The 24,806-nt window shown below is 46.5% G+C and overlaps 1 protein-coding gene across 1 annotated transcript in view; it reads right to left on the bottom strand.

The window, feature by feature from the left end:
- The window catches only part of KCNH2 (potassium voltage-gated channel subfamily H member 2), a 347,866-nt gene that overhangs the window by 227,880 nt on the left and 95,180 nt on the right, over positions 1 to 24,806 (bottom strand). Inside the window, exon 3 of the mRNA XM_063452917.1 lies at positions 10,043 to 10,204. Coding sequence (XP_063308987.1) covers positions 10,043 to 10,204 — 162 coding nt within the window. The remainder of the gene's footprint in view (positions 1 to 10,042; positions 10,205 to 24,806) is intronic.

The following is a 24,806-nucleotide window of genomic DNA, read 5'->3' as shown; positions in this document are numbered from 1 at the left end:
TGTATATCCTTGAGAGAGGAGACAGTTGATCTCTCTCCCCAGCTGCCAGGTGTGTTACAGGGAGAGAGGTGCCCCGTCCTTCCTCCCCAGCGGCAGTGTGAAGTCCAGGGAATGGAGACAACCGGTCTCGTTCTCCAGCGGCAGTGTGAGTTATCAGGAAAGATAACCACAGGTACGGAGGGTGTCGTGGCTGGGACTGCGGTCGCCACAGGCACCCAGCAGGTAGAAGAGTTGGCTCCTCCGACTCTCCCTAGAGCTGAGCCCAGATACCTGGTATGGTCGGGTCAGCAAGTAGCAGGTGAAGCTACTGTATCCGCTACCCCTTTCCCTAAGGATGCTCCGGCATCCGAGCAGAGGGCACCCAGCCTCTGCTTGCTACTTCCCCAGGAGAAAATGAGTGTGGAGGCGCGGGCCTCCGGGCAGAGTTGACCCAGGATCCCTTAAGTGTAGAGGAGCGGGCCTCTGGGCAGAGGGCAGGTAGCCTCTGCCCACCCATGTTGCCTGAACTGGGTCCCAGCAGCTGTACAGGACCCCCGGAGACCCCCGGAGACGCAGAGGCGCAGGCCTCCAACCAAGTGGCCGCCATTACAGTCAAACACGTGGCGGCGGCCATTTTAATGCAGTCGAACGCGGTCTGTACCTGTACCTTCCCCTACACTTCGACACCGCGGCTGGAGACTAAGTCCCGTTCGAAGATTCGAACACCTGTTCGAATGGGACTTTGTCATCTTTTCAGGGGAAATAGACTGCCACTCGACTAACGACCACTGCAGGAGTTTAACCCCAGTCTACCTCGACGCTTCGACAGAAGTCGAAGTGCGTTCGACTATTCGAACGCCGCCTTCGGACGGGACTTTGTCAATTTTCAGGGCAGAAATAGACTGACCACACAGCCTGAATCTGTGGAACTGTTTTGGGCATGCAAACAGGCGTGCGGTCGGTCCAAAGAGACTTTTCCAATATCTCTGGAACCCCTGAACCGATTTGTACGAATTTTTGATATGTTTGTCCCCAAGTTGTGTGGTTCATAAAAATAAAAGTTTTATTCACGTGTGATACAAAACCATAAAGTTATAAAAATGCATACAAATTTATAAGTTTTAGCTTGGAGATAATTGAGGAGATACAGTAAGAACCTCAATTATCTCCCAAGCAGAGGGGAGGGAATATGTGGGATGTAACCGTTATCTGGTTGGTGAATGCCTAATTGTCTGTGGGTGTCTCCCTTGCAGGGGAGAATTGCATAAAAGCAGAGTCCCTGTCATTAAACATCAGTTCTACTTCACCCTCAATCTAGAGTCCTGTCTCTTATTGGGGGTAACCGCTATACAGCTATTCACACTAGCTCTGGTCAGAGCTCCTTCACTTGGAAAACAACTGGATGCTGAGAATCCTCCTCACTGATCGGGAAAAGGACACCCTCCAGCGGTTGAAACCCCTCTGCTACACGGGGTAACCGCTACACCCCCCAGCAGCTGAGTGAGATCCAGGGGGAGATGGAAGGCTCTCCCCCTCCCCAGTATCCCGAACAGCGCCAGAGGGAGAGCACAGTCGGCTCCCCTTCCCAGAAGCCAAGCCAAGATGAGCCCGGCAGACAACTTCCATCATCCTCGGCCAGTCGGAGGAACCCAGGTGACAGAAGGGCTGGGTGGGCACCTTTGTTTGGGTGGGGGCTGTTATGGGCTTGGGAAGCCAGGGGGGCACCCTTGTTTGGGTGGGGGCTGCCCGGGTGCAAAACCACCTGTGGAACAGAGCCTGGGATGGATGGCTCCCCAGGCTAAAGAGACTTTATGTCTAAGTCACCCTGTACCCAGGGAGGGTGCAACGCCGGCCGTGCCCAGGACTCAAAGGGGGCTGGTCGGGACAAGGACTATTGGGGAGGGGACATGGCACTAAAAGACTGTGTCCACTCCGGGCAGCAGCCAGCTGACCCGTGTGAGTCAGGCTGGGGCTGCTGGGAGTGGACAAGGGGGAGATATGTGGCGGGACATCGCCACTGGGTGCCATGTCCCTTGAGTGTTCGGAGGTTTGGTTTTGTATTTTGTGTCTCCAATGTGTGCTGTGGTGGTTTTCCCTTGTTGGGTATGTGTTTCCCTTTGTATTTGGCAATCACTTGCCCCTTTCCCCTGTGGCAAACCTAGCCACTTACAGAATGTCCTTGTATATATCTTGCTATTACTGCATTGCAGAACATTTAAAAGTTGACAGTTAACTCCTGGAGCTGTGAATAAAAATTGTCAATTGAGCCAAGACTTCATGAAGGGGTAAAACAAATCTCACTTTAATGGTAGCCACAACTGGCCTTTTATGCAAGTCCCCATGCAAGGGGTAGTCCCATATGGACCTTGTGGGGAACTACGGTATAAAGTCACAGACCAATAACAACAATGTTTAAATGCATGACACTCCCATATACAAACATACAATCACTCCCTCTGCCTGGGAGATAATTAAGTCAGATACTGTTTTAACTCAATTATCTCCAGGCAGAAAAACTCATGGAAACACCATAAAAGTTACATAGCCCCGATCTGGCCCCGATCTGGGTGAACAACATATTCAAAAATCAACCAGATCAGTTCAGGGGTTTGGGATTTCCATGGAGGTCTTATTTTAACCGACCGCACACAGAATTACTGTCCGAAAAGAGTTCCAGGAAATAAGGCTGTGTGGTTGGTCTACTTCAGGGATTCGAAGTAGCATATAAAATACCGAACGTATAGCTGAGCAGTTTATGTCTCTCATTCGGTAGTTTATTCTTGCCAAACGCCTTTCGATTCCCATTGGAATAGCTGAACATTAATGGAAGGCAGGTGTTTAGCGGTGTTTGCGCGGTCGAGTGTCCGATTTGAGTTCCATACACTCGACGACCAAGCACCGCTCATTGTGTTTGGCTTAAGAAGGCCGCCGCCATGTGTTCGAAGTGCCGCTTTGAACCGCTTTGGGTGTTAGGGAGTTCGATATGCTGCTTCAAGAGTTCAAAGTGAAACCATACAAGTGCAAAAGGCACAAAGAATCTATTACAGGGGCCATAGTCACAGGGCAGGAGGCTGGCAAGCCGGCTCATGCACGAATTTGTGGCAAACTCATGTAAAAAGGGGAGTTTGTTACAGGATCTATGTAGCGGAGCCCTAGTCCTAGCAGGGACTCTCCTCCGCTGGGTACTCCTAGACATACTCAGGAACAAGCAACACAATCCAATGGAACAGCCAAACACAGTGAAATAATCCAGGAATCTCCCACCTCATCCACAGCAACTGGGCAACACTCAGCTTTGGGGTTATAACTTATTTTTATTATCACATACACGGCTGTTATGCCACCTCCCATGCAAGGGGTTTCACAGGCAGAAAATGCAAGGGTTTCAATCCCATGATCCTTTGTGCCTTAGAGATAATTATCTGTGTAAACTCCTCCAATTTAATTATCTCTCAAGCACAAAAAATCACCAAAATATCCCGTATCCCAAAATTCCCCTACAATACATAAGAACCCCACAAAAAGCACATTCCCTAAAAGCCCCGATCTGAGTGACCAACATATCCAAGAATCACTCAGAGCGGTTCGGTAGAACGGGAACAGCATCGTGTGGAAGATTTGACCGGCCAGACATGAGGTGGTAGCTGAAAATAGTTCCAGTAGAATAGGTGCCCTGGCCGGTCTCTATTCATGAAGTTACTGTGTAAAAACCATACAAGGGAATCTCTTGCTTTCACAATACAAATGCTCCCCCTGTTCGGTACTCCATATCTCCTGAACGCCGTTCGTGTAGGTGGTTGGGAACAGGAACGGGCAGCAGTCAACAGTTTACCGGTGTTCGCGCGAGTGCCAAACCGAAAATAGTTCCTGGCACTTGGCGACCAAGTACCGCTGCCCTCGTTTGGGAGACAATTCTCCCAGCCATGTATTCGGTTATACGAAATGGCAGTCACCCAAGAGAGCATTCATTAATGGTTTCCCTTGCGGTTTCACACTTAAAGGACCACAGCTCAATGAAGTGGTCTGGGTACCAGGTCCATCTAGTTTTAACCCTGCAGCTGAAAACATAGTTTCAGAGAAACTGCTATGTTTACACTGAGGGTTAATCCGGCCTCTAGTGGCTGTCAGTGAGAAAATCACAGTGAGAAGACGCTGACGTCTATAGGAAAGCATTGAGTAATGCTTTCCTATGTGCGGTTTGAATGTGTGCTCGGCTCTTGCATGCGCATTCGGCACTGACGTCGGTAGGAGGAGGAGAGTTCCCCAGCACAGAGGGAGCCCGGCGCTGGAGAAAGGTAAGTGGCTGAAGGGGTTTTAATCCCTTCAGCCCAACAGGAGGGGGGCCATGAGCGTGGGGGGGATCTAATGACCCTATAGTGCCTGGAAAATGAGTTTGTTTTCCTGGCACTATAGTGGCCCTTTAAGTGGTTGGTGTTAACGTTCGGGAGACTTGTTCGGGAGACTAATGGATTCCGTTCGTATGAAGTCTCCCGAACAGCCAAAGAAGAACCCCACGAAATAACCGTCAAAACACACGAAATAACAGGGGGGGAGATACGGACAGCTACAGTCTATCTACAAATCAGAGAGAATACGGGGTATATCTACCACTAATCTATAAAATCAGAGAGAATATGGGGTCTACCTACCACTAATCTATAAAATCAGAAAGAAAGGTCTCCCTACCACTAATCTATAAAATCATAGAATAGGTAGATTACTGGTAGGTAGACCCCCTATATTCTCTGAAATATAGATTACTTAAATGAAGACCCCCCTCTTCTCTCTGATTTGTAGATTACTGGTAGGTAGACCCCCTATTCTCATATGTAGATGAATGATAATTATACGTGGGGGGTTTGAGGAGGATACAAAGTGTCCAGGATTAAGAATATTTTTTTTTTTTTTTCAAAAAGCTGGGAGGGCTAGTAATCTAGAATAACACAGGAAGACTCTAATGTTAGAAATACATATACATATATTTAGTTAATGTGGCTCTGTCATTGTCTGGGGTCTTTGCAGAATTTACAAAGACCTGTGATGGTGACTTTGCTGCTGGGTGTCATAGTGTCGCGGGAGGCAGGAGAAGCTGAGTTATACTTACCTGAACCTATCCCATTCAGCTTCAGATTATAGAAGCCATTGTTAGAGCTGCACTCTAGCGCATACACGGGATCCTCCAAAGACAAGGCATTTTTCCTCTCAGCAGTCACTAGTGAACGCTAGGGGTTTGACACGGCTTGTTGTAGCTCCACCGTGATGTCAAGACAAAGTATCCTTACTTTGTGTTCATTGCCAGAATATGTCTGTGTGAGTATTTCATGGGTGGAGGTGCTGCTTTAACCCGTTTTAGTTTAGAGTTTGGTCCTCAGACATATAACAAATATTATTGGCTCTGGGGGCTCGGCATAAAGACACATTGCATTCAATTTCATGTTTGCAATGGTTTTGTCTGCATTTTCTTATGTGTATAACTCCCTCCTGTATAAACTTACGGCTTTCCCCGTCCCCGTGATGCACCAAAATAGGCCATCTTCCAATGACTCTTTATTCTCTGATTGTTTGCTCTTATTTCCCGATGATTTTACCATTGCTTTTATTCACAATATAAAACAATTATTAATTTAGCAATAAACATGCATTCACCGTTTGGCGGGATTCCTGAAGCAAATGGAAGATTGCGGAAGCTGCTTACACGTCACGGAACACCCGCCAAGCTGATACATTTGAAAAATAACTTTTTGAACCAAAAATAAACAAACCGTAATATACCTGAAAATAAAATCACGGAAAAGGCTCAGAAAGGAATAATTAGAGATAAAGAACTCACTCCGTCGGTGTGCAGATACACAACAACACGGCTCAACGCACACAGTTTGAAGAATGGTTTATTCCTGATATAAAAAGCTAAGGAAATGAATACTCCAAACTGCATTCCAGCCTATTGGCTCCAAACAATTCTCCTACCAACCGGCACAATGTCACGTGACTGGCGTAGACAATAAACCAGGGAAAGGCTCGGATTGTCTGCCCCTAATACACCAAATACTTTGCAGGGCTTTCCATCTCCGCTTTTCTTCCATTTCGAGAAGTATTGGAAATGTAAGTTGAATTATGCAGCATGTGATCATTGTTAGTTAACTCGCGCACAGAATGGAAGGATCTCCGAGATAACGCGGTTAGAATCTGCTCTTTTACAGGAAGAGACGTTTAGGACGGGAATCTCCTAAGAACAGCATAATTGGGGTTTCAATGTGTCATTTTCTGTCACGTAACAGGATGTTTTAATTTGCTCTGGGGCCCCGTGCTGGAACTAGTTAGGGTCCCGAGTCACATGTCTTTTTAACTCTCCCTCCTCCCAGTACCAAAGTACCGCTTCCTCAAATCATTCTGCTTAGCGGGTAATGAATGTGCTGTCCCACTGTGCGTGTTTCAGTGCTGTCCCTCTGTTTTTTAGAAAATTGGGCAGACTAGATGGGCCGAATGATTCTTATCTGCCGCCACATTCTATGTTTCTATGTGTGAGATCGGATATCACAATCTGGAGCACAGACATCAAGGGAGGAAGAGGACAGCCATCTTCCTGCTACCCTACACGGGACAACCTGCAATAGGTCCCAGTGGGAGCGAAGTCAGCTCAGAGATATTGCCATCCATTCACGCAGGCTCCAAACATGTCACTTCTATAGTGTCATTAATTTTAACACAATTGGTCACAATGAAACACAAACACATAGAGTGACAGTACTGAAACACAAACACACAGAGTGACAGCACTGAAGGATGCACAGTGACAGTACTGAAACACAAACACAGAGGGACAGCACTGAAACACAAACACACAGTGAGACAGCACTGAAACACAAACACGCACAGCGGGACAGCACTGAAACACAAACACACAGTGACAGCACTGAAAGACAAACACACAGAGTGACAACACTGAAGGACACACAGTGACAGTACTGAAACACAAACACAGAGGGACAGCACTAAAAGATGCACAGTGGGACAGCACTGAAACACAAACACACAGAGTGACAGCACTAAAAGATGCACAGTGACAATACTGAAACACAAACACACAGAGTGACAGCACTGAAACATGCACAGTGGGACAGCACTGAAACACGCACGCACAGTGACAGCACTGACACACAAACACACAGAGTGACAGCACTGAAACACGCATGCACAGTGACAGCACTGAAACACAAACATACAGAGGGACAGCACTGAAACACGCACAGTGGGACAGCACTGAAACACAAACACACAGAGTGACAGCACTGAGCGACACACAGTGACAATACTGAAACACAAACACACAGTGGGACAGCACTGAAACACGCACGGACAGTGACAGCACTGAAACACACTGAGATATTTACAATTTTGTGCTGGGTCTAGCTGCACCCATAGCACACGTGACTTTGGCAACCTGGATCTCTGTTCCGGACTACCAAATGTAAATTGTGTGCAAAACATGCGTCTGTTGGCATGTGCTGCACCCTGGCAGACAAAACCTGCAAAGGGAAGCCTTTATCTCCCCTCCCTCCTTCCTTCAGTCCCTGCCTTCCCATACTCTGCCTTTATCTCCCCTCCCTCCTTCCTTCAGTCCCTGCCTTCCCATACTCTGCGTTTATCTCCCCTCCCTCCTTCCTTCAGTCCCTGCCTTCCCATACTCTGCGTTTATCTCCCCTCCCTCCTTCCTTCAGTCCCTGCCTTCCCATACTCTGCGTTTATCTCCCCTCCCTCCTTCCTTCAGTCCCTGCCTTCCCATACTCTGCCTTTATCTCCCCTCCCTCCTTCCTTCAGTCCCTGCCTTCCCATACTCTGCCTTTATCTCCCCTCCCTCCTTCCTTCAGTCCCTGCCTTCCCATACTCTGCCTTTATCTCCCCTCCCTCCTTCCTTCAGTCCCTGCCTTCCCATACTCTGCCTTTATCTCCCCTCCCTCCTTCCTTCAGTCCCTGCCTTCCCATACTCTGCCTTTATCTCCCCTCCCTCCTTCCTTCAGTCCCTGCCTTCCCATACTCTGCCTTTATCTCCCCTCCCTCCTTCCTTCAGTCCCTGCCTTCCCATACTCTGCGTTTATCTCCCCTCCCTCCTTCCTTCAGTCCCTGCCTTCCCATACTCTGCATTATTTTATTTTTTGATGTCCTCGCCCCCTACCAGCTCACACGGTGTGCATGCACTCTGAGCCAGGTAAACGTCCAATCGGAGAATTCTCTGTCTCACGGTGGCTGTCATGAGGTCTGACAGAGAGTGAAAAGACAGCACTAGGTTTCATGTAACATTTAGGCTATTCCAAAGCCTTAATTTAGCGTTTGTAGGGGGAACCTAAAGAATAATGCAAAAAACGATTTTGGTTTGTTTGTTATTTAAAGCCGGAAAAAAAAGGTGTTGCTGTAATTCTTTAAGACATGTGCACCACTGAAATTTTCGTTTCATACGAATGATTTCGTACTTAATAAAAATTGAATTCGTCCATTACAAATTTCGGCCGTAAACCATTTGTTTTTCAAACAAAATTAGTTAAAAAAATAATTAGTTTTTGTCCATGTTTTTGTTTTCAACGGAAATAACACTGAGAATGCGCAAAAAAACAAACAAACAAGGAGTGAGCCAGCAGCGCTACCAGCTTCCTCCTTGTAATAAATATTAATTCCTATCCCCTTCCCCCCGCATTAAAACCTATGGGGTTCACTATGACCCCCATATTAATAAAAGGTTTTCAATTGAATATAAATATGTATGGGGTCACTATGACCCCCATATTAATAAAAGGGATGTTAAATCCTTGAGTAGGGACATGTTGCCTAATAAGCGAGCGGTGGCTGCTCGCTGTCATTTAAAGCTACTAGTGATTGTGCAGCACCTGGACCATGGTGGGAAACCTAAATAACTAAAATGGGGGGGACATAGGGCCCCCCCACCAACCGTGACCCACGGGTGGGGGCTATTAATAAAAACAGGGGACCTAGTGTCCCCCCCTAGGCCCCCACCCATGACCGCCGGGTGGGGACCACAGATAATAAAATGACTAGGGGTCCCCAAGCCCCTAGTCACTTTCCCCCTTGCCCCCCAATAAAAATACTCTACCTAATAATAGTGAGGGGGCCAATAAACTAACACCCTGTAAAATAAAATGTCATACTTAGCATTAGAGGTCTTCTTTCTTCTTTACTTTTCTTTAGCCCCAAAAAAGGCCAAATAAAACTCCATAATACCCGTCGCAACTGTTAAAAAAAAATGAGCTCCCAAAAATAAAAAATCCCCACGCTAAGAAAATAATCTTCACCCAGCGAGGGCACCATGCAGAATGAGCTTTGCAGGGCGGTGAAAGGCTTATAAAGCCTTCCCACACCCAGCAATTTGACTTGGAGCACTCTGGTTGATTCCAAGCTAACCAGAGTGCTCTGACAGGTGAGTCTCTACATTTACCTGTCACAGCACTCTGATTGGTTAGCTTGGAATACAACCAATCAGAATGCTCTGAGTCATTTTACACAGCGTGGGAAAGTTCTTTGGAATTGCCCCATGCTGTGTAATATGACTTTAACGCTCTGATTGGTTGCTTTCAATCAACCAGGGTGTCAAATTACACAGCATGGGAAAATTCCAAAGAATTCAGTCAGCCATGCTTTCAGTCCAGCTACTCTAGCCTTTGATTGGAAATTCACTTTGACTATCAATTATCCTCAATTTAGTAAATCACCCTGACAGATTCTCTCGATGTCACCTACACAATATTTTATCTGAGTTTAAATTTGGTGCTTTGTACTATCATACCCACTAGAGTGAATCAATATATACCATGTGTCAGTATATTAGCTCCAACCAGTATAGCATCCTCTCAACTGCCTGCGTTGGATTCACTCACAGCAATCCAAGCCAGGGCACACTCTGTTATCCCCAGAAAGAGGGAACCAAAGGAAAAATGGGATATGGCCACAGGTTCAGAAAGCGATGCAGGACTGCTGGGAGGCACAGAGTATTTCCAAACCATATCAATGATGGATATATTGTAGCTAGAACTCTAGAGGGCATAGAAGGCATTACCTGGTGGGAACCAATGAGACTGCACTTTGTGGTTAGAGTCTTTCTTAGGAGAGCTGAGCTGTTCCTTCTCCATCACCACCTCGAAATTCAGGATGAACATTATAACAGCTCCATCTTCATTCTTAACTGGTACCACGTCCACCACGCACAGGAAGCAGCTGCCTGCAGGAGACACACAAAGATTAGATGGACGGAGCCCGGTAAAGCAATGAGCTACCAATGAGTCAACGTCAATCAAAATGCCGATAGCTTTTGGAACGATACACAATTTATCAATTAGACTACTATTAATAGGTAAGTATTATACTATAATAAACATGGTCAGGTTCTACTGCTTCACCAGACATTCCATAGAGTCCAATATCTATTTCTAGAATGACCTTACATGAACCATCGATGATACAAATCATGAGTTATATGAACAGCAGAATGATATTTAAATAAGAATTGTTCACAACTATTTCAAATAAAGCTACAATTGTGGAAATGAGATAAAGAACAAATCCCTGAAAACAGAGATAAATTCAGTGTGTCCAGGTCGTATCTCTGTAGGGGATAACCCTTGTAATGCAATACAAAAACGAAACTGGAGTGTGAACCAAGGACAGGTGTCCAGGGAACACTAGTGAGATACTGGTCTGAGTTGTTAGTCACTTAAAATAAAAAATCATTTAATCGGTATACAAAACCATGAACTTAAAGTAAATGTAAAAAGAAAAGAATATAAAAGGTGAAAAATAGTAAATAATAAGTGCACTCCAACAGGGAGGAGGGTAGAAAGGTAGCTCAGGGAGCGCAGGGATGAGCTTAGGCAGTGGGTAAAAGGAGGTAAAAGTAGTTTGTAGCTATATACTAGTCCTATGCAAGAGTAAACTGCTCTCTACAGAAATGGACATGAGCTATAGTGGCTACTATGAGAACCTCTCCAATACCCAGAGCAACAATGTACACAAACTGGTAAACTCCAGGATACTGTAACAGCCTGTGTGATATAGAGTACTTCACACCTGCTATAGAAATTGAATAAATCCTTGGAGTGTGCAAACAGCCCGTTAGTAGAACCCCAGTATTAGGTTACATAAGAGGATAAAGTCCTAGACCCGTGTTACAAATTGCTTCACACTATCTCCTAAGGTACAATATATCCTCAAAGGCTAATGCCCTATCTGTGCCAAATCTGAGGTATAAACTCATACTGAACCCTGAATAACGCTCCAAACCGGCTACCAACCCTCCTTGCCCTGATTAAACACCCAAAACAATGGTGAAGAAAAAAGTGCTGTGCTTTAAAAGAACATTACTTCTGCCTAACGCGTTTCGGCGCTAAAGAGAGCGCCTTTCTCAAAGGCTATCAGCGTGGCCTGTCGCTACATAGATAAAGACTCCAAAATCCATCACAGACTCCTCAGGCACACTAACCATCCTTATCAAACAGTTTTTTAATTGTAACTCCACAGGACTAGTCTACCTACTCACATGTAAATGTGGTAAAAAATATGTGGGAAAAACTATACGCCCCTTCAAGAGGCGTATGATGGAACATATCCACTCAGTTCCATCAAATAGGGATACCCCTGTGGCTAGACATGCTAGAGGACACCATAGTGAAACATTTAGATGCTTCAAATTTGCAGGGGTTGAGAAGGTCATTGTGGGAAAAAGAGGGGGAGATCTGGATCTGATCTTGAGGCAGAAAGAATGCTATTGGATCCAGACATTGAACACTCTATCCCCTTGTGGCCTCAATGAAGGCTTCACATTCACCCCTTTTATTGCATCATAAACCCTTCATACGATATATATTAGTTGCTTGTCACTTATCCTTACAAGTATCATTATACTAATATGTCATTTTCATGGACTGTTGTAAAATGAACCACGGCAGCTATATGTGTTTATTGTTAATAGCCACCATGTGATAAACTGTGTCTCCATATGCACTTTATATGTAACCCATTCAATACGTTCTTGCCATAAATCCGGGGAAAAACCCACCCCATGGGCTATTTATCCATTGCCATATCATGGAGAATGGGTATTACTGTCTCTCTTGAGCCCCTAAGGCAATACCATACTGTATGAATGTATTTACGTTATAAAGAACGAGACCGGTACACGAGCAGGTACCCATGGTAACTCATTACACATGAGTTCCAGATTCGGCACCTAGCTCCGCCCCTCTGTTTCCGATTGGGGCCTCACCATCTGATTGACAGATTGGTGAACCACTCACAAACGGCTATTGCGGCTGAATAGAACGCCGCCCACACTCTTCACTGATTGGCTCATTTCTTTCAGTACAACATACTTAACACGAGTCCGGAGTCAGTTCTCCGTTGATAGCCTTTGAGAAAGGCGCTCTCTTTAGCGCCGAAACGCGTTAGGCAGAAGTAATGTTCTTTTAAAGCACAGCACTTTTTTCTTCACCATTGTTTTGGGTGTTTAATCAGGGCAAGGAGGGTTGGTAGCCGGTTTGGAGCGTTATTCAGGGTTCAGTATGAGTTTATACCTCAGATTTGGCACAGATAGGGCATTAGCCTTTGAGGATATATTGTACCTTAGGAGATAGTGTGAAGCAATTTGTAACACGGGTCTAGGACTTTATCCTCTTATGTAACCTAATACTGGGGTTCTACTAACGGGCTGTTTGCACACTCCAAGGATTTATTCAATTTCTATAGCAGGTGTGAAGTACTCTATATCACACAGGCTGTTACAGTATCCTGGAGTTTACCAGTTTGTGTACATTGTTGCTCTGGGTATTGGAGAGGTTCTCATAGTAGCCACTATAGCTCATGTCCATTTCTGTAGAGAGCAGTTTACTCTTGCATAGGACTAGTATATAGCTACAAACTACTTTTACCTCCTTTTACCCACTGCCTAAGCTCATCCCTGCGCTCCCTGAGCTACCTTTCTACCCTCCTCCCTGTTGGAGTGCACTTATTATTTACTATTTTTCACCTTTTATATTCTTTTCTTTTTACATTTACTTTAAGTTCATGGTTTTGTATACCGATTAAATGATTTTTTATTTTAAGTGACTAACAACTCAGACCAGTATCTCACTAGTGTTCCCTGGACACCTGTCCTTGGTTCACACTCCAAGCTACAATTGTGACCTCACAAATAGTTTACACAAAGCTGTGAAAATGCAATAAGAGAACGCAAACGACTCCATAACAATCGCACAGAAGCCGATATTTATTAGTGGTTTCAGCAGTCAACTCTTTATTGTAGACCTGGAACCAAACATAGTGTCCACACACTACAAAAGGACAAACTATATGAAACATGAAAGGAATAAAAAAAACATTAAAACCACAAAACGCACTCTGAATGTCTAGCACACCCAAAGAACCAGAACACGCACTCTGAATGTCTAGCACACCCAAAGAACCAGAACACGTTGGATGTTTGGATATGTTGTACGACTAGACACACAATGTTTCCTGCCCAGAGGTGACTTCTTCGTTTACAACAAATTAGACAAAATGTTGACAATAACATCTTGCTGCTGCAGCTGTTTTGTGTTTCTGTTTTGTTTGTGGATCTTCCATCAGATCATACCGGAGATTTGTGAGAGGTCTTTATCAAAACCAATTAAGATTGGCAGAAAACACTTGGAGCACTTTTTACATTTTTTAGAAAGTGTACATTTTGGATTTTCCTAATATAAACAAACAGCTGCACGGCAACAAATGTAAAATATATTGGGGATTTTAAATTAACAGGGGCATCAGGTGGGGGTATAAGAATGATATTAACACAGAAACACACACACACACACAGGACATCACTGAAACACACACAGAGTGACAGCACTGAAACATACACAGAGACAGCACTGAAACACACACACATACACAGGGAGAGCACTAAAACACACACAGAGTGACAGCACTGAAACACACACAGAGTGACAGCACTGAAACACACACAGAGACAGCACTGAAACACGCACAGGTTGACAGTACTGAAACACACACAGGGAGAGCACTAAAACACACACACAGGGACATCACTGAAACACACACAGAGTGACAGCACTGAAACACACACAGAGACAGCACTGAAACACGCACAGAGTGACAGTACTGAAACACACACAGAGTGACAGCACTGAAACACACACAGAGACAGCACCGAAACACACACACAGGGACAGTAGTGAAACACACACAGAGTGACAGCACTGAAACACACACAGAGTGACAGCACTGAAACACACACAGGGAGAACACTAAAACACACACAGAGTGACAGCACTGAAACACACACAGAGACAGCACTGAAACACGCACAGGGAGAGCACTAAAACACACACAGAGTGACAGCACTGAAACACACACAGGGAGAGCACTAAAACACACACAGAGTGACAGTAGTGAAACACACACAGAGTGACAGCACTGAAACACACACAGAGTGACAGCACTGAAACACACACAGAGACAGCACCGAAACACACACACAGGGACAGTAGTGAAACACACACAGAGTGACAGCACTGAAACACACACAGAGTGACAGCACTGAAACACACACAGGGAGAACACTAAAACACACACAGAGTGACAGCACTGAAACACACACAGGGAGAACACTAAAACACACACAGAGTGACAGCACTGAAACACACACAGAGACAGCACTGAAACACGCACAGGGAGAGCACTAAAACACACACAGAGTGACAGCACTGAAACACACACAGGGAGAGCACTAAAACACACACAGAGTGACAGTAGTGAAACACACACAGAGTGACAGCACTGAAACACACACAGAGTGACAGCACTGAAACACACACAGAGACAGCACCGAAACACACACACAGGGACAGTAGTGAAACACACACAGAGTGACAGCACTGAAACACACACAGAGTGACAGCACTGAAACACACACAGGGAGAACACTAAAACACACACAGAGTGACAGCACTGAAACACACACAGAGACAGCACTGAAACACGCACAGGGAGAGCACTAAAACACACACAGAGTGACAGCACTGAAACACACACAGGGAGAGCACTAAAACACACACAGAGTGACAGCACTGAAACACACACAGGGAGAGCACTAAAACACACACACAGGGACATCACTGAAACACACACAGAGTGACAGCACTGAAACACACACAGAGACAGCACTGAAACACGCACAGAGTGACAGTACTGAAACACACACAGGGAGAGCACTAAAACACACACATAGGGACAGTAGTGAAACACACACAGAGTGACAGCACTGAAACACACACAGAGTGACAGCACTGAAACACACACAGAGACAGCACCGAAACACACACACAGGGACAGTAGTGAAACACACACAGAGTGACAGCACTGAAACACACACAGAGTGACAGCACTGAAACACACACAGGGAGAACACTAAAACACACACAGAGTGACAGCACTGAAACACACACAGAGACAGCACTGAAACACGCACAGAGTGACAGCACTGAAGCACACACAGGGAGAGCACTAAAACACACACAGAGTGACAGCACTGAAACACACACACAGGGACAGCAGTGAAACACACACACACAGGGACCGCAGTGAAACACACACACACAGGGACAGCAGTGAAACACACACACACACAGGGACAGCAGTGAAACACACACAGAGTGACAGCAGTGAAACACACACAGGGACAGCACCGAAACACACACAGGGACAGCACCGAAACACACACACAGGGACAGCAGTAAAACACAAACAGAGTGACAGCAATGAAACACACACAGGGACAGCACCGAAACACACACACAGGGACAGCAGTAAAACACAAACAGAGTGACAGCACTGAAACACACACAGGGAGAGCACTAAAACACACACAGTGTCAGTGGAGGTTGGTCAATATGGGTAAGTCAAGCAGGGCCCCCAGTTTTTTTGCCAAAGGCCTACAGATGAGTTGTAAGGACCGCTGATAAATGTGTGTTAGGAAGAATGTGTCTGCATGATTCTAGCTGTCGTTTCCCATTTCCTCATTATTGATGGCATTAGATGAAGCTTGTTTTGAACACGGCACGGCATCTCATGGGGTTAAATGGGGGGGTGGAGACGGACACCACTGGCCACCATCTTTAAACTTTGCCAGCTGTTGTTGACAGAGTTATGTAAACACAGATAGCTTAAGCAGGATCTCTTCTTGATGTGATGGTCTGTCACTAATTGGTAAGACTGTGACAGCCTCCACATACACAATAATATAATCTAGGGATGATCCTCTCTCAGGGAACCTAATCCTGTCCACATGCTTCTTAACCAATCTAATCCCGGCCGTGGTGGAGGTGGCAGGAGACATCCTGGTGCCAGGTTAGTTTTTTATGTTACGGACGAGTGGGAGCAGTGAGATGTAAAATGTATGGGCCTTGGTATAAAGAATTCGGGATTTTCTCAGCCTTCGCGTGTAGGGTCCCTGATTCTTTAATGCCTTCCTCGAAACCTCACGGTGGTTACCCTGCCCAGGGCCTTCTCTAGTTTACCTTCTGTCAGTCTAGGAGGTAACGAAGGAGGACAGGAGAAACCACCAGGTATGATTCCCTGATCTAGATCATCTGTTATTGTGTGTTGGCTGACTGTGAGACAGTGAAATGAACTGCAAAAACACGGCTTACTCGGCGTCTGTCGTACAGAGAGGAGTTTACCAGCCAGATGGTGAGCTTTCCTAAAGCCAGGACTTCAGATTGACATCTCGAAGGACAGGAGGCTAGATGAGAATCTGATACCACGAGCTGGGGACTCCCATAGCTGAGAATGAGCAATGAATGGACTACACGAGAACGTTACTAGCAGAGCGGAGCTTGTAATTAGCAAAGAAATATAACTAGGGTTAGGGTTTTCTATGGAAGTGACAGGATTTTAGATTTGAAGGTTACAAGAATGATTGACAGGTAGGGTGTGTTTACAGCAGGTTACGTTACAGCGTGCAGTGCGACAGTCAGGGCTACGGAGAATAATCGAGGTGAGAAAAGGCCATGCCTTATCCCGCCAAGTGTTAGAAAGAGAGACATTTGTCCAATATTTCTAAGGTGAAAATGACAGAATTTGGATACTGACTGGATGTGGAGAGTAAAAATGAGGTCAGAATCAATAAGAACCAGAAGCAGTGGGTTGTGTTAAAGCGGTACTGTCACTGTCTGGAACAAACAAGGGCCGCCCCATTATGGCTGACCTTGCCGACGAGTCGCTGACATACCGGACACTCAACGCAGCATTTATTAGAACATAAAGTGTAGCATGGAGAGTGCAACCAGTAAACGATGCTCAGGTCATTCTCTAACAGAACTTTCCCAGAAACCAGGCTCAAAGATTCCCTGGACGGAGCTTCACTGAACCCTATCCTCACAATGGAGAAGATATTCTTTTGTATTTCATGTTGCAAGACCACTGCTATTATTATTATTATTATTATTATTATTATTATTATTAAACAGCTTCAGGATGTGTTTCCCCTCAGCACTTTGCAATATTACATTGGGGTATAAGCTTCACGTAACATGACAGCAGCCACTGTTAACAGGAACAGAAGGTAAACTAGAGAAGGCCCTGGGCAGGGTAACCACCGTGAGGTTTCGAGGAAGGCATTAAAGAATCAGGGACCCTACACGCGAAGGCTGAGAAAATCCCAAATTCTTTATACCAAGGCCCATACATTTTACATCTCACTGCTCCCACTCGTCCGTAACATAAAATAAATCGATCCATTGTCGGGGTCATACCAAGTTCATACTCAGCCCGGGGGTGTCATTCTATACCATAACTCAGGTTCCCCAGAACAATTACATTGCTTCATCGTCAGATCATCTCGAGGCAACGAGTGTGAGAAAAACAGCGTTGGTGGTTTTATCCTGACATTTCAAACCCCCTGAGTGACACATTACAAAATAAAGGACTCTCTTTGGCTTTTCATTTTCTCAATCTTCTTTTATAAAATAAATGTATACATTTGCACAATTGTAATGTTTATATTTGTCTGACCAGCAATGTATACCCAGAACTTCTGTTCATTCCACATTCCGTGTTTGTTACGTTTCGTTAACGTGTGTTTAAACACGATGCTAATGTATCTTCAAACAAAAAGTGAAGAGGTTGGTATTTAATACACACTTTTTAAGCCTCGATATGGTGGGGAGATTTAAAGATAAGCATAATGCAAAGAGGCATTAAATACCGTAGTACCTTTTTAATAATAACAAAATATATTGATATTTATAATATAAAGATATTTAAGTATCCATTATTACTATACGCCATATATAAATTATTATATATATACACACACAGGTTATTCACTAAACAATGGATTTTATTTGGAAGGACAATATCCATTGAAAATAGCCGATCGCCTGGACGCATTTGGTCTCCGTACAGGACTTTTAATAAAATTTGAGACTGAATTTATCAGGATGCACATTAAATAATTATTGTTCACTTGCGTTTTGTAAGTGAATTGATCATGTCAAGTAATATGATAATATAACCAGGGGGGACCTAATGTCCCCTCCACAGCCCCCATCCATGGGTGGCAGGTGAGGGTTCTAGTGTGAGAGAGTGGGTGGACATACCATTGTCAACCTCCCAAAGTTATGCCATAGTGATCCTATTGCCCAAGCCGCCTCCCATTAAAAGAAAGTTACCCTACTTAACCAAGCTCAGTTTAAAACCAGTGTAGGGGGGCACTAAAACAAATACCTGTAAAATAAAACACTTATTGTCAATGGTATGTCCACCCCCCTTGTGTATTTTATTAGAGCTCTCCCGCCACCTAAGGATGGAGTTTGGGGGAGGGAGGGGGGTGAACTATGCCCCCCCCCCAGAATATTATAATTAGAGCCCCAAACCACAGGCTATGGGATGGGTGGTGGCTGGGGTGGGGATATTAGGTGTCCCCCGCTTATATAATAATAACCCACCCCCGATGGCTGGTGCTGGCTGGGGTGGGGATATTTGGTGTCTCCTGGTTATATTATAATAACCCACCCCTGATGGCTGGTGCTGGCAGGGGTGGGGATATTAGGTGCTGTAACGGATCGACGGGCACCCCGACTGGGTACCACCGTTGAAGGATGCTCCTAGTGCTTCCTGAGGCCTCCAAGCACTGCAGCAGACACCATAACCACTGTAGACTCCTCCGGAGAGCAAAACAGGAACCAGCCCTTACAAGAGCTTAACAGGGATGTAGCAAGGGAGTATGACAAGCATAGAAATCCCTTGTAGCAGAATCCCCCAATAAGAGACGGCACTCCAAATTGAGGGTAAAGTAGAACTCAGGTTTAATTGCACACACTCTGCTTTTATGCAATTCTCCCCTGCAAGGGAGACGCCCACATACAATTATGCATTACCCAATCACACAATGGTTACATCCCACAGATTCCCTCCCCTTAGCCTGAGAGGTAACCCAATTATCCGTACAATTTAAACATACATATTACCCAACTTTCATAACTCTAAAACCATACACCCAATATTAATAACAGTTACATATTATTAATCAGCACATTCCAAATACAAACATACCCAAAAATCATTCGAATTCGTTCAGCCGTTCGGGAGATAGGTATAAGTCCTTTAGACCGACCGCAGGCACATTTTCATGCCCAAAACAGTTCCATGGATTTGGGCTGTGCGGTCGGTCTATTATACACTGAGAAAACGACTAAGTCCCATTCGAACAAGCGTTAGAATCTTCGAATGGGACATAGTCTCCAGCCGCGGTGTCGAAGAAGGACCGGGTCAGCGGTGTTCGTGCAGTTGGGTAGCCGCAAACAGTTCCATAGATTTGGCTGCACACACCGCTGACCGCGTTCGACTAAGTTAAAATGGCCGCCGCCACGTGTTTGTTTGTCGGATGGCGGCCACTTCGACGACTGCGGCCCTTCGACGACTTCGGGACTTCGACTGCATTCGAAGTGCCAGTTTAAAAGTTGGAACACTGCTCCCAAGTATTTAAAGGGCCAGGAACAGCATACAAAAATCCATTGTGCCCAAATATACTTCTTAAAGGGTTAAATCTCCCAGGGGCCATAGTCAGCAGGCAGGAGGCGGGCAAACAGGCTTCTCCAATGTCCAGTGGCGAGGTTGGTTCCGCCACATTTCTCCCCTTTCCCAAAAAGACTAACAAGGTATCTGGCCTCCTGTCAGTCAGTGCCAGTTAGTCCAGCAACCCACCCACAAAACATAGTCAGTAGTGCAGCCAACCCACAATGAAAAGTTACTGTACCTGGGGTAGTGGGTAGCTTGTCCATGTCCAGGGGCTCCACCACGGGTCTGGGGAGTACTAGCCCTCCGGATCGGTGGGTTGCTGCGTGGGCAGAGACCAGCGGTACTCTGCCCTGGTGCCAGCGCTACCACGCGAGTAGCCTGGTTGGGGCTCAGCTGAGGAGAAGGGTTAGTAGGCTCCTCCCTCTGGACCTGGTGTTGCTGCTGGAGGGGAAGACAGGCTGTCTCCCCTTTGGATAAACAGCCCTGCTGCAGGGGGACAGGACCGACCGCCCCTACCCCCTGTGGTTTGGGCACAGAGACCATGGTCCCATCTGCACCGGTGTGGGGCTTATCATCTCCCTTTGGTGGGCTAGACTGCCGCTGGGGAGGGGGGACAAGGTTCTCCCCTCCCAGTAGACGACTCTGCCGCTGGGGAGCAGGACCGACCGTCCGTACTCCCTGTAGCTTGGGCGCAGAGACCATGGTCCCATCTGCGCCGGTGGGGAACTTAGTGTCTCCCCTTGGTGGGCTAAGCTGCCGCTGGGGAGAGGGGGTAACAAGCTCCTCTCCCTTACACACTTTCAGCCGCTGGGGAGGGGAGACACTGCTCTCCACTCCCTGCATTTCACACTGCCGCTGGGGATCTGAGCCGGCCGCCCAGCATCCCTGTAGCTCACCCTGCTGCTGGGGAGGGGAGACGATGCTCTCAACTCCCTGCACTTCACACTGCTGTTGGGGGTCTGGGCCGACTGCCCAGCATCCCTGTAGGGCCGGTAGAGAGACCGCCGTCCCATCTCCACCTGCCATCTGTGGGTCTTCCCAGGACCAGCCTGTGAGGTCTCTCAACATTTGCGAGTAAGGACCACCTGCTTCCGCAACTCCGGCTGCGGCTGCCCAGCATCCCAGTGGGCCCGGTGGAGAGACCTCGGTCCCATCTCCACCTGCCTGTTGTGGTTCCTCACAGGACCAGTCTATGAGGACCCCTACTTCGGGTTCCTCCGGCCGCCTCAGGGGAAGACGGCAAACCTCCTCAGATGCAGCCTCTACTCGGCTGCTGTGACACTCCTTCCGCTGAGCATACTCTCTCTCTTTCGCCAGCCAGAATTCTCGGTCCAGCCTAGTGTTTCGCACAGCCATGACCTGGTTCCAGATCACCCGGTGTATCTCCATTGGTACATCCCCATACTGGGCCACATGCTGCCTCACCTCGGCCAGCCAATCATCTTCAGAGCCAGAGCCTTCCATACCTGTCTGCTCCAAGTCGCTGGATACCTCTGCTCCCAGGGGCGCTGCACGTGTGCTAGCGTTGCCCTCAATTTGTAACTCCAAACGTTACCAGTGTCTCTGAGCTGCTTCTCCTCGCACTACGACGCCATCCCACAGCTGCCACCAATGTAACGGATCGATGGGCACCCCGACTGGGTACCTCCGTTGAAGGATGCTCCTAGCGCTTCCTGAGGCCTCCAAGCACTGCAGCAGACACCATAACCACCGTAGACACCTCCAGAGAGCAAAACAGGAGCCAGCGCTTACAAGAGCTTAACAGGGATGTAGCAAGGTAGTATGGCAAGCATAGCAATCCCTTGTAGCAGAATCCCCCAATAAGAGACGGCACTCCAAATTGAGGGTAAAGTAGAACTGAGGTTTAATTACACACACTCTGCTTTTATGCAATTCTCCCCTGCAAGGGAGACGCCCACATACAATTATGCATTACCCAATCACACAATGGTTACATCCCACAGATTCCCTCCCCTTAGCCTGAGAGGTAACCCAATTATCTGTACAATTTAAACATACTTTTTACCCAACATTCATAACTCTAAAACCATACATCCAATATTAATAACAGTTACATATTATTAATCAGCACATTCCAAATACAAACATACCCAAAAATCATAAGAATCCGTCCAGCCGTTCGGGAGATAAGTATAAGTAACTTTTGACCGACCGCAAGCACATTTTCATGCCCAAAACAGTTCCATGGATTTGGGCTGTGCGGTCGGTCTATTATACACTGAGAAAACGACTAAGTCCCATTCGAACGGGCGTTCGAATCTTCGAACAGGACTTAGTCTCCAGCCGCAGTGTCGAAGAAGGTACGGGTCAGCGATGTTTGTGCACTTAAGTAGCCGCAAACAGTTCCATAGATTTGGCTGCACACAACGCTGACCGCGTTCGACTAAGTTAAAATGGCTGCCGCCACGTGTTCATTTGTCGAATGGCGGCCACTTCGACGACTTCAGCACTTCAACAACTTCGGCACTTCGACTGCATTCGAAGTGCCAGTTTAAAAGTTGGAACACTGCTCCAAAGTATTTAAAGGGCCAGGAACAGCATACAAAAATCCATTATGCCCAAATATACTTCTTAAAGGGTTAAATCTCCCAGGGGCCATAGTCAGCAGGCAGGAGGCGGGCAAACAGGCTTCTCCAATGCCCAGTGGCGAGGTTGGTTCCGCCAAAGGTGCCCCCTGGCTATATTATAATAACCCACCCCTGATGGCTGGTGGTGGCTCAGGTGGAGATATTATGTGTCATGGGTTATATTATAATAACCCACCCCCAATGGCTGGTGCTGGTTGGGGTGAGGATATTAAGTGTCCCCTGGTTATATTATAATTACCCACCCCGATGGCTGGTGGTGGCTGAGGTAGGGATATTAAGTGTCCCCTGGTTATATTATAATAACCCACCCCTGATGGCTGGTGGTGGCTCAGGTGGGGATATTATGTGTCATGGGTTATATTATAATAACCCATCCCCGATGGCTGGTGCTGGCTGGTGGTGGGGATATTAAGTGTCCCCTGGTTATATTATAATAACCCACCCCTGATGGCTGGTGGTGGCTGGGGATATTAGGTGTCCCCTGGTTATATTATAATTACCCACCCCCGATAGCTGGTGCTGGCTGGTGTTCGGGATAATAGGTGTCCCCTGGTTATATTAAAATAACCCACCCCTGATGGCTGGTGCTGGCTGGTGGTGGGGATATTAGGTGTCCCCTGGTTATATTATAATTACCCACGCCCGATGGCTGGTGCTGGCTGATGCGAAACACTAGGCCCCCTGTAGTCTCGCACATTTTCCACTGATGGGGGTAGGGGAGGCTATTAATATGTCCTTTGTATTTTTTTATTCAATGCTTTCCTATGGGGAATTGAGCGACACTGGAGGTCCTCACACAGCATGAGGACTTCCAGCGACGCTCTAGCACAGGTTTTCTGTGCTATGGACAAGGAAGTGCCCTCTAGTGGCTGTCTAGTAGACTAGAGGTGGAGTTAACCCTGCAAGGTAATTATTGCAGTTTATAAAAACCTGCAATAATTACACTTGCAGGGTTAAGAGTAGTGGGATAGGCAGAATCCCCTGATAGCCCTGATCTGGGCGAGCAACATACTCAAAAATCACCCAGATTGGACCAGGGGTTCGGGAGTTATGGAGGTGTAAAGTTTGGATCGACCGCACAGGCAACAGTAGCCGAAAACAGTTCAATGAGTTTTGGCCTTGCGGTCGGTCTTTTTTCTGTGGCTAAAAAGTCCCGAACTCAATGCCATCCAGAGCTGTGTTTGCATTCGGATGAATTCCCTTGTTTGTGGGATTCAAAGTTTCTATCAGTCTTTTCCATAGCTCTGGAGGTCTCAGCGGTGTTCGCTTAGTCGAGTGTCCGATTTTAGTTCCAGACACTCAACGGCAAAACACCGCTGTTCGGGAGTTGAAGATGGCCGCTGCCACGTGTTCGGCTCCCCAATTGGCGGCCATACCGGGACTTTAACAACGAGTTCGTGCTTTTCAATGGGGAATTCAATGAAGCGAACAGGGAGGTTAATTGAAGTCACACTTATGCATCAAGGTGGTCCGGTGTTCGGTATTTTGTGTTCGTATGGTGAATAACGTATTTCAGTACAGTTTATGGGAACAATCAGACGAACGTTTTAATTCACACGAAAGTCTATGGGGAAAACAATGGAAGTGAAATATGCTGGGCAGCCACGTGGATTTTGCTACACGGACCGCCTGGCACCCCAACTGGGTACCTCCGCCAATCGCTGCTTCCTAGTATCACCGAGTACTAAAAGCACCACACCGGACATCCTGGACCAATACCTGGATCGAGCTACCAGTGGGAAGACCTCTCCACCAAGAGAGTATAGCCAGTATAGCAAGTGATTATAGCTGGTATAGCTTTTCCCCCTACACATGAGACAAGGCTCTATGCTGTGGGTGAACTGATTTATTGGGAGCCACACACGGCCTTTAATGCAACTCCCCATGAAAGGGGTTTCCTAAATTACATTCCAAGGGCATTCCCCGCTGGACCTGAGAGAGAACTAGTTGCAAGCAAACATCTAAATTAAATTATGTTCCAGTACATAAAACATGTAATATAACAATACCTCAAAAGTACCCCCAAAACACATGAAAACCCCACAAAAGTTGCATCCCCTGATAGCACCGATCTGGGTAACCCCCAGAGTGTAGATATCCCTTCCCCCAAGCATGAGCCAAGGCTTCAAGAAAGGTGCAAGT

The sequence above is a fragment of the Pelobates fuscus genome, chromosome 4 (assembly GCF_036172605.1).
Source record: "Pelobates fuscus isolate aPelFus1 chromosome 4, aPelFus1.pri, whole genome shotgun sequence".
NCBI lineage: Eukaryota > Metazoa > Chordata > Amphibia > Anura > Pelobatidae > Pelobates > Pelobates fuscus.
The sequence above is the reverse complement of the archived record's forward strand: the minus strand, read 5'-3'. Positions and strand labels throughout refer to the sequence as shown.